The 10,633-nt window shown below is 54.4% G+C and overlaps 1 protein-coding gene across 6 annotated transcripts in view; it reads right to left on the bottom strand.

The window, feature by feature from the left end:
• Window positions 1–244: 244 nt before the first annotated feature.
• The window catches only part of CCDC33 (coiled-coil domain containing 33), an 88,399-nt gene continuing 78,010 nt past the window's right edge, over window positions 245–10,633 (bottom strand). For 2 of the 6 annotated variants that reach the window (XM_072809604.1, XM_072809606.1), the window contains exons 12-20: window positions 4,806–4,974; window positions 4,468–4,556; window positions 4,154–4,285; window positions 3,968–4,058; window positions 2,901–3,067; window positions 2,436–2,537; window positions 1,782–1,868; window positions 1,330–1,443; window positions 245–454 (exon numbers count right to left, since the gene is read on the bottom strand). In XM_072809604.1, the coding sequence (XP_072665705.1) occupies window positions 347–454; window positions 1,330–1,443; window positions 1,782–1,868; window positions 2,436–2,537; window positions 2,901–3,067; window positions 3,968–4,058; window positions 4,154–4,285; window positions 4,468–4,556; window positions 4,806–4,974 (1,059 nt within the window). In that variant the 3' untranslated portion in view covers window positions 245–346. Of the gene's footprint in view, window positions 455–1,329; window positions 1,444–1,781; window positions 1,869–2,271; window positions 2,608–2,900; window positions 3,068–3,967; window positions 4,059–4,104; window positions 4,286–4,467; window positions 4,557–4,805; window positions 4,975–10,633 lie in introns of those variants that run through there. The other 4 variants (XM_072809605.1, XM_072809607.1, XM_072809608.1 and 1 more) reach the window with 4 other exon arrangements.

Below are 10,633 nucleotides of genomic sequence, written 5' to 3'. Positions count from 1 at the left end.
CCCAGTGGAGCTGGCCTCTGGTGGTCTCATTTCCTCTGGAGGTCTGGAAGGGCTCCTACTTTGGGAGGCCTCTTCTCTTCCCACCCTCCTCGATCCTCCAGGGCCTTTGGCTCTCCCAAGATAGTAGCTTCTGGGATAGGCAGGCGGCTATAGGGCCGTAGCAGAGGGTCCAGGCTCAGAGTGGGACCTGGACAGAGGAAGCCGGGCTCCCTAGGCTGCCCTACTCCAGGAAAGAGGCGAAGGCTCACTGGCCTACACCATTTAATACTGTCCTTTGGGGGGTGGAACGAGACTCTCCAGTGCACAGGGAGGGAGGCCTGCTCCAGCTACTCAGATCAGCCAAGACTCAGGTGTTCTGGGAGTTTGAAGGCTTGTTGAGCTTAGTGTCTGAGCTGGGCATCAAGGGGTCCAGCTTCAAGGGTCGTCTGTGGTCCTTGGTGTGGGCCAGGGAGTTCTGTGGTATGTAAAGCAAAGCAAAGTGAGTGCACCTCTGCCCCTCCCCCCGGGGGAGGGGTACCCATCAGAGAGCATCTTGCCTGGCAGGCCAGGCCTCAGAGGATCCAAACCAGTGGGCCATGCCTTCACAAAGGGTTCCAAACCTGTCTAACCATGGCGGGCCCACCCAGTTCTCTATGAGCCCCCAGGTCTTAGCAAGCGAGTTTGCAAAGGTAGCTAGCCCTGCTTTCCCTGTTGGTCCCCACCCTCATCCCCCCATCCTCTTCAGCCCTTCTCGGAAGTCTGGGAATGAGCAGAACCCTGACGATCAAGAGCAGGAGCTAGCAGGGGTGTTGCTCTGGGAGGCTTGGGGACTTGGAGCTGAGCTTGAGGGGGTCGTGAAGAGCTCTGTTTGTGTGTAGGGGGCCAGCAGCATTCCTCTCTGGCAACGTGTTCCCATCCCCGGCAGGTGTGCAGCATTGCAGGTGCCAAGTCGCAGTGCTCACGGGAGAACACTGGGGCTCTGGGGTTGGGTGGGGGCCACAGCTACTCTGCTCATGAGCAAATCCAGTGCTAAAGTACAGCCAGGGCCAGAGCATTCCAGAAATGCCTGTGTGGACAACCCTTCATCCACGGCCATGTCCCCTTGATTCTCACCACCACCCGTGGGAAGGGGGTAGCGTCAGGGGGGCTTTCTCTTCCCCTCAGGCAAGTGGGGCGTGCAGACCAGGCCAGGGCTTCTGACGGTAACGGAGCAGAAACTGGGCGCAGGTGTTCTGACTGCAGGTTCCCCTGACAGTGCTTCTCAAGGCCTAGTAGTGACTCAGGGTCGGGGTGGCAGCTGCCAGCCCCACTGCATGCACCCCACGGAGCTTGCCCAGAGGGATCACTCACGGGCAGATCAGTGATGATGGAGTTTGAGGGGTGCCCCAAGCCGTACTCCTGCTCCTGCAGCCGTGTGGCCAAGTCCTGCTTCTCTCGTCCCCAGCGTCGAGCCGAGTCCTCTAACTGCAGACACGGAGAGGGACAAATGGGGAACCGCTGGGCAGCAGGGCCCATCCCTCGAGCCAGGACAACCAGAGCCTGAGCCTCCTCTCCAGGTAGAAAGCAAAGCCCTGGCCACCGGGGGCCTGCTGCCTTCCAGACACATCAGGTGTGGCAGGGGTGGGTGGGGAGGGGCAGCCTGATCCAGACACGGACAGACCTTCTCTGAGTTCCAACAATACGCTGAGCCCTGACCCTGGTCACACACGGAGTCACAACCCTGGCCGTACTTGGGAGCCTAAAGGTCAAGGGCTGAGTGGCGAGTGTGCCCAGCCTGACTGGCCCCTGCCTGGCTCACCTACCTGGCTCTCCAGGGACAGGATCCGACTCTGAGCTCGTTCTAGCTTGGCCAGAAGGCTGAACTTGTCCGAAGTGCTGGCAAGGAGATCCTGCGGGCGGAGCGGAGACTCACCCACCCGGCTCCCGCGGGGTCCGCAGCCGTGGGGGCTCGGGGGGCCGTGAGCCACTGAGGGAGACGCCAGCCAGGTCTGAGTTCCCAGCTCCCCAGTGCAGAGCCTCAGGCCCAGCGCCGAACCCTCCTCCCGAAGCTGACCTGAGATGGCAGGTGCTTTTGTCACCCCTGTCCTCCCCCAGGGACTTCGCTTATGCGGAGTTTCTGCAAGTCACTTTCTAACCGTAAACCTCACTAAGCAGCCCCCGAGAGCGCCCAGCAAGGAATCTTGGAGGAGGGTGTCTTTTTTGTAAAGTGAAGACTATGGAAGCAAGGGCTCCCCTGTCCCCGCACTTTACCTGGATGTCCATGCATCAGGTGTGCTTTCTAACAGAACTCACCTCCTGCAAGTCCCGGGATGAACAGAAGAGCTCTCCTGGGCTCCCTGCCCACCCCTCTTCTGTAATTCCAGTGTCTTGTCTTTGGGTTTGCATAAAGCAGGGGTGCCGGCAGCAGCCTTGGAGATGGAGCGGGGCTCGGGCACTTCTGGGGCCGGGACACCCACCTGTGCGGGCAAGGTCTCTGTGCCCTTGGAGTGGCCTGGGCCATCTGTCTCTTGCAGTCTCTCTGCCAGGTCTCCTCCTGTTCCCAACTCCCCGGGGTCCTCCTGGGATGGGGAAAAGGCTCTCCAAGGCTGTACCATCCCAGGAAATGCTCCAGGACAGAGCTCAGAGAGGCTGGCGCCGAGTCCAAGTGCAGGCCAGCCAGGTGGCAATAGGGATCAAAGGTCAGGGGCCACGAGGGACCTGCTTTCTCCCAGGCTGCTAGCCAAGGGCAAATGTGGAGGCTGCAGGCCCACGTGTGCTCCCCCCGGGAGAAAAGAGCAGGCCCGAGGGCTGGGGGTGCGCTGGAGACCCCGGAAGCCCAGCGCCTGGTCGTGGTCTTCTACTCGGATTGTGCTGGGTGAGACCGCTACGCACCCACCACCTGTTGGGGCGGCCCGGGCCGAGTGGGTGCTGGTGGCTCTTACCGGCAGGGCCTGCTGCTGCAGGATGATGGGGGCCGGCTGGTGGCGGTTCTTCTCCAGCTCTGCCCGCAGCCGGGAGTTCTCTGCCAGCAAGGCTGAGTACAGGTCGGCAGGCAGGGGCTCTCCTGCGGTCCCCAGCGGAAGGCCGGAGGCTGGGAGCACGGGGAAGGCTGCGGACGGGCCACAGGCTCTGAGATGGGCTTTCCCGTCCGCACGCCCCCGGGCTGCTCCGCCCCGGTTGTGCTCCATTCTGCTCCTCCTCTGCTCCCAAGTCTTCCGTGGCTCCCTGCCGCCCACGGAACCGGGGCCACAGGCCTCAGGCATCATTCTAGGCTCCTTAGAACCCGCCCCCAGTGCTCCCTGTTGGCCCTGGGTCTATTGTAGCTCTTTGCCGCTCTCTTTCCTTCCTTCCCGCCCCTGGTCTGCCCATGCTCTGAGCCCTCGGCCCCCCTCGGCCCCCCTCGGCCCCGCTCTGGGATGACGCTGGGGTGCCTGGAAGGCAGCCCCGGCTTGCGCTGCTTCCCGAAGGCCTCCCGAAGCGCCCCCCGCCAACACCCCATGCACTGAAGGCTGACGCGGGCTGGGCACACAGGGCTTCTCAGTGAGGCTGCACGGGAGGCTCGGGGGCTCCCTGCCTGGGCCCCCCCGCTTCTCCCCAGCTCATCTGAGCCACCCAGTTGGCCAGTTCTAGGTGGCTTTGCTTAACATCAAGGCCAGTACTGTTTGTTCTGTAGAAGCAGACTCCCTGAGAACTTGGGGAGACGAGGAGGTACCGGGAAGGGTTAGGCCGCCCCTCCTCTCGGGCAGCCCCTGACTGCTTGCTCCAGAACAGGGGGCGTCTCCTCTGGGGTCTGAGCAGGACCCGCTCTCTTTCCAGCCTGGCTCACACACGGTCCCGATGCATCCTGAGGGGCTCCTTGGCAGAAGGGAGCCCAGGGGACCCTTGAGAGCCCCTCCCTGCCTGCATCCGTAGGGAGGTAGCATCCTTTGCCCCAGTTCTGCCCTCGGAGCCGTTGCTGCGGGTAGCCGGGGCCCCCAGGGGTGGGACAAAGGCCGGGGAGCAGACGCACCCATGGGAGGCTTTCCCTGAGGCCTGTTTAGCAGGGGCTCCCTCCAATCCCGCAGCTTGTCCTCCAGCACCCGCTCCATCCTCTCGATCACCTGGAGGGCAGAGCACAGAGGCTGGGCTGGCCGGGGGTCTCCCCACCTTGTGCTCCGAGGCTGGCGCCTGGCGGGCTGTCCCCTGTGACCCCTGCCTTCTCCTGGTGCCGCACGGTCTCCTCCAGCGCCTTCATCTTCTGCAGCTTGTCCTGGTACCGTTTCAGCAGCGTGGCCTGTGGCTGCTGAGCCTGGTGCAGGAGGAGCAGCTCCTTCTCTCGATCATTCTTCTGATGGTGGGGGAAGGAGGGGGATGGGGAAAGAAGGGGTGCCTCGGGTCACACTGGGGCCCTCCCCTGAGCCTTCCACTACGGTGAGCCCATCCCTCCATGCCTCTCTCCCATCTGCTCCCAGACTCTTGGCTGAATACCCCCCAGCTCCCCTCCCCTCAGCTCCCCCAGCCCCGGCTCACTCGAATCAGCTCATTCTGCAAATACTGCACTTTGTCCCTCAATTTCTTCATGTCCAGCTCACTCAGCACCAGTTTCTGCTTCATGGACACTGGTGGGGGAGGGGAGCTGGCTCAGGGAAGAGGCATCTCCAGCTCAGCACAGCTGGGTGGGGGCAGGGGTCTCTCAGTCCCGGGGCTTGAGACAGAGGACTGGAGTCTCCGTTCCCGTTCCTGAGAGGGTGTGGGCCCCTGCTGGTGTCCAGGGGCAGGCACGCCTGGGAAAGGCTCCACCCACCCTGGCCCGCCATCCAGAGCCTGGGCTCAGGCCGGCCCCCGGATGCCCTCCGTGGCCCGTGTACCCTCATCCAGCTTCTGGGCGTTGCTGTTGTCCTGCTCCTCTTCCCCCTCCTCTTGGGTCAGCTGGCTCCTCAGCATGCGGTTCTCGGCCTCCAGCATGCTGGTCTGTTTCCGCAGGGACAGGATGTCCTCTGCCATCTTCTGCATGGCCCGCCGGTAGTTGTTCAACTCCTGTGGGTCCCAGAGCTCAGAAGCTGGTCCCCAGCCCCCCTGGGATCCCCACCCCACATCCACACTTGCAAGTCAGCGGGCCAACGAACAGACTGAACTCCAAGCTGTGCCCTTGAGTCTTAGCAACTCCTTAGGTGGGTGGTTATGACATGGTCTCCCCCCTCCTGGCCACGGGAGAGGAGTCACCCTGGTGGTCTCTCCCAGGGGCTGTGGCTCTTCCCGTGATGCCAACAAGGAGGGGACCTGGGGCTCGCACACCTGGTGAAGGAACTCAAACAAGTGACAAATCTTGAAAGGCCCTGAGGCTGGGTTCCAGAGTCTGGCTAACTCCAAACCATTTCTCTGCCTTCTCCTTCTCCCCTTTTCTAATCCCTGTCCTCCTTACTCCTGTCACTGAGAACCCACTGAGTGCTACTTGTGGCTGAGCCCTGGCCCCAGCCCCCGGCCATCCCAGGGGGCAGGAAGAGACATTGGGTAGGCCCAGGAGACCCAGATAAAGACTTGAGGTCAAGGCTGGGATCCAGCTACAAGATCTTGTGTATAAAGTCAGGCCAGGCTGACAGGCTCTGTCTTTGGTTAGGAATAACGATAGTCCTAGTATCTGGTGCTCATCAGACACCCAGTGTATTCTGGGCGAGGCCCTCCCTCACTTAGTTCCCCACACTGAGCCTCAAATCTAGCCTGTCATCATCCTCATTCGACTGACGGGGAAACCAAGGCCTGGAGAGGCGTGTAACTCGCTCAGTCACAAAACTAATGAGTGGCAGAGAGAGGGTCTGAAACCCAGGCCTGCTGGCCCTTGAGTCTGTGCTCTTAAGCACTGTGCCATCCTGCCACATGCCCCCATCCAGGGAAACTGCACAGTATGTTGAGAAGTGGTAGAAGCAGGGGCACCCGGGTGGCTCAGTGATTGAGCATCTGCCTTCGGCTCAGGACGTGATCCCAGGGTCCTGGAATCGAGTCCCACGTCGGGCTCCCTGCATCGAGCCTGCTTCCCCCTCTGCCTGTGTCTCTGCCTCTCTCTGTGTTTCTCTCATGAAGAAATAACAATCTTTAAGAAAAAAATAAGTGGTAGAAGCAGCTTCCTTTTTTTTTTTTTTTTTTGTTTAGAAGCAGCTTCCTAAAAAGGATGATCAGGATAATCTTGGCGAGGGGAAAAAATTAACGTCTACCTTCATGTATGTGTAGGAGATGAGTAGATTACATTAATGACATTTGTTTTGTAATACAAAAATTCCCTACTGTTATTTAGAAAAAAAATTTAAAAGGGAGTTTCTTAAATATAAATATGAAAGAGGGACTCAAAATATGAGACCAGGAAGGTTGATAGAGGGAGAGGAGGTGGGTGGAGGGAAGTGAGGCTGGCAGTTTGCTAAGCCCTGGTGGCCTGTGGCATTCCTGAGGCTTCGGAGGCCTGGCATGTGGGAGTGGGGGCTCCTAGGTCCCACCAGGCGCACAAGTTTCCAGGAAGCGGAGCTCTGCTCCCAACTCCTACCTGGGCCCCCTGCTGACCGGGGATGTAGACGGGCTCCCAGCTACTGCCTCCAACCTGCTGCCCGTGGGCCACTGGCTCCTTAGAGAAGGGTTCCCAGACAGCAGGGACTCCTCAGACACCACTTGTCACCTGCCACTGTCTAGCCTTCTGGCCAGATACCCTCTAACTGGTGCCAGTGTGGGGCCCATCTCCCCAGCACCTGTCCCAGTTGAGTTCCAGGCCTTGGCACCTCTAGATCGGCCCATCTGGGTCCAGCATTGTTCAGTAAGAGGCTCAGCTTAGAGACACAGGGGTTTTGTGGTCAGATTTTGGTCAGAAGCCCAGTGTGGACACTGACTCACTGAGCCCAGACAGGTCCCTTCATCTTCCTGAACTTCAGATTTCTCTTACAGGCTAATCACAGGGTTATCTCAAAGCTCAGAGTCAGTCTGTGTGGCAACTGGCATAGGACCCTGCCCAGGACAAGTATGACTTGGCTTCTCATCCTATTCTCTTCTCGCCCCACTTCTGCTCAGTGGCTGCTTTAATCACCAGGTCAGGCCCCTTCCTCCTCATCCCTGCTGCCCTCACGCTGGGCTCCCTCGCCCACTCCTCTGCCGTGCTCTACATCTTCCATTTCTGGCAGTCCCGTGACTGACAGCCCAGGACTGTCAAGAAGAAGCAATGTTATTTTGGAAAGGGAAATTCATCCCTCTTCTCGTTCCCCAGCCTACCTCAGACTTTTATTATGTATGCTCCGAATAATTACAGCAGTATCCAAATGGGTTTCTTTGCTTATAGGATTAAATCTCCTAAAGGAACACACAGACATGCAAGAAAACATGTTCCAAGATGCTCAGTGAGTTCAGTCTGTAGATTTCTACTCAGGCACACTCAGTCTCTAGCTACAGGCAGTACTTACAAAGAGTGACCTAGATAAATTGTTCTGACACAGAGAGATGTCTACACAATATTGTTAAATAAAAAAGCAAAAAAGCACGTGGCAAATTACTATGATCCCATCCAAAACTGGTGTGTGTGTGTGTGTATGTGTGTGCACATAGATATATAAGAAGAGTGGCTACTGTTGTGTTTAGGAAGGGAAAGGAATACTTGTTTCAAAAAAAAAAAAGAAAGAAAAAAAGGAATACTTGTTTCATTTCTAGTTGTATATTATATATATATATATATTTTTTTTTTTTTGAGAAAGAGAGAGAGAGAAAGCATGTGAGTCATAGGGGAGTGGGATGGAGGGACAGAGAAAGAGGGAGAGAGAGAGAATCTTAAGCAGGCTCTATGCCCCCAGCACAGAGCACGATGCAGTGTTTGATCTCATGACCCTGAGATCATGACCTGAGGTGAAATCAAGAGTCTGGCACTTAGCTGACTGAGCAACCCAGGCACTCCACTCTAATTTTATATTTATTATTTTTTAAAGATTTTATTTATTTATTCATGAGAGACACAGAGAGAGGGAGAGAGGTAGAGACACAGGCAGAGGGAGAAGCAGGCTCCACGCAGGGAGCCTGACGTGGGACTCCATCCCCGGTCTCCCCGGTCTCTAGGATCAGGCCCGGGGCTGAAGGTGGCGCTAAACCGCTGAGCTACCTGGGCTGCCCTCTAATTTTATATTTCTAATAAGAACATATCCATGGGCAGCTCCAGTGGCCCAGCGGTTTAGCACCACCTTCATCCCGGGGCGTGATCCTGGAGACCTGGGATCGAGTCCCACGTCGGGCTCCCTGCATGGAGCCTGCTTCTCCCTCTGCCTGGGTCTCTGCCTCTCTTTCTGTGTGTCTCTCATGAATAAATAAATAAAATAAAATAAAATAAAATAAATATATCCATATATTATTCATCTAATTAAAAAGAATTTAAATCTAAATATACTGAGGGTCATACCATTTTCATGGATTAAAAGATGGAGTATTTAAAGAATTAGTTCTTCCCAAAATTGATTTATGGATTCAATGCACTCCCAATAAAAAATAATAACTGTATGTGTGTGTGTGTGTGTGTGTAGGAATAGACGAGCTGATTTTATAATGTGTGAGAAATAAAAGGGAAAGTATAGCTAAAATATTGTTGAAAAGGAACAGTTGGGAAGACTTGCTTTATTGGCTATCAAGACTTATGATAAAGCTAGAGTAATTAAGACAGAGTTATATCAGTGCAAAGATTGATAAGTAGGCCAAAGAGGCAGGATAGAGAGACTTGAAACAGACCCACATGTATATGGACCCTTAATTCATGACAAGGGTGGCATTTGGGGGCTGCGGGAAAGGACTGCGATGGTAGTAAATGGTGCTGCATCCATCTGATATCTATAAGGGAAAGGGAAACTTGGCTGCTCTCACATATCATAAACAACATTAAGTTCCAGATAGGTGGAGATCGAAGGGTAAGAGGTAAAACAGTAAGGCCTCTAAAAGACAAGTCCAAGAATATCATTAAGAACTAATGGGAGGGAAAGGTTTTGAGCAACAGGACACAAAAAAAAGCACAAACCAGAGTGGAAAGGATTAATAAGTTTAGGCTATTTAAGTTAAGAGCCTCTATTCATGAAAAGATATTATTTTCTTTTAATATCTTTAAAATATTAAAATATTTAATGCGAGCAGCCCAGAGGGCTCACTGGTTTAGTGCCACCTTCAGCCTAGGGCGTGATCCTGGAGACCCGGGATCGAGTCCCACGTCAGGTTCCCTGCATGGAGCCTGCTTCTCCCTCTGCCCGTGTCTCTGCCTCTGTCTCTGTGTCTATCATGAATAAATAAAACCTTTTAAAAATATATTTAATGGTGAATGGGCAAGACCAGGGATCCCTGGGTGGCGCAGCGGTTTGGCGCCTGCCTTTGGCCCAGGGCGCGAATCCGGATACCCGGGATCGAATCCCACGTCGGGCTCCCGGTGCATGGAGCCTGCTTCTCCCTCTGCCTGTGTCTCTGCCTCCTCTCTCTCTCTGTGACTATCATAAATAAATAAAAATTTGAAAAAAAAAAATAAACTAAAACTTGAACCCAAAATTAAAAAAAAAAAAAAAAAAAGAATGGGCAAGACCAGTAGGAGATATTTGCAATACCCACGACGATGATAGGCTCATATTCAGATGGAAAAATAACTTTTGCAAATTAATAAGAAAAAATAGACCACCCAAGAGAATAATGGACAAGAGATTTGAACTGGCACTTGATAGAATAAGTCAATAAACATGTGAATTGGTGCCCACCCTCATTAGTCACTTAAAACCACAAGAAGATACTACGATACACCAATTAGAATGACAAGAACGGAACAAAATGATCCCAATGGTGTCAAATGTGGGTGAGGGTGTGAAACAGGCGGAATACTTATTCACTGCTGGGGGGACCTGAAGGGCCACCATTGCTTTGGGGAAACACCTGCCTACTGGATACTATTCGGGTTGAATGTAGGCGATCCTCACCTACTTCTGTGTGTGTACCCAACACAAACGAGTGCATCCATGCATCAAGAAGCAGATGTGAGAACATTCCTTGAAGCATCACTTGTATGAATCCCAAATGGAAATCACACAAACGCCCATCACACTAGAACGGAGACACACTCTACTCATACAATGGAATATAGACAGCAGTAAAAATAAATGAGCGTCAACTACACGGAACCACAGGGGGGAATCTCTCACACATAATCTGGAACCAAAGGGGCAGCCAGGGTGGCTCAGCGGTTTGGCGCCGCCTTCAGTCCAGGGCCTGGTCCTGGAGACCCGGGATTGAGTCCCACGTCAGGTCCATGCGTGGAGCCTGCTTTTCCCTCTGCCTGTGTCTCTGCCTCTCTCTCTCTCTCTGTGTCTCTCATGAATAAATAAATAAAATCTTAAAAAAAAAAATCTCAGGCAAAAGCAGCTGGGCATGAAGTACCTACCCTATGATTCCATATAGATTTGGCTCAAAACCAGGCAAACTTGGGGCATCTGAGTGGCTCAGTTGGTTAAGTGTCTGCCTTCAGCTCAAGTCATGATCCCAGGGGCCTGGGACGGAGCAGCACCCCCCAAACCTTGACTCCCTGCTCAGCGGGGAGTCTGCTTCTCCCTCTCCCTTTGCCTGCCCCCCCTGCTTCTGCACACATTCTCTCTCTTTCTCAAATAAATGAATAAAATATTTAAAAAACAAAACAAAACAAAAACCAGGCAATCTGAAGCACTAG

This window comes from Canis lupus, chromosome 32, assembly GCF_048164855.1.
Source record: "Canis lupus baileyi chromosome 32, mCanLup2.hap1, whole genome shotgun sequence".
Classification (NCBI taxonomy): domain Eukaryota; kingdom Metazoa; phylum Chordata; class Mammalia; order Carnivora; family Canidae; genus Canis; species Canis lupus.
This window is presented reverse-complemented; position numbering and strand designations above follow the sequence as displayed.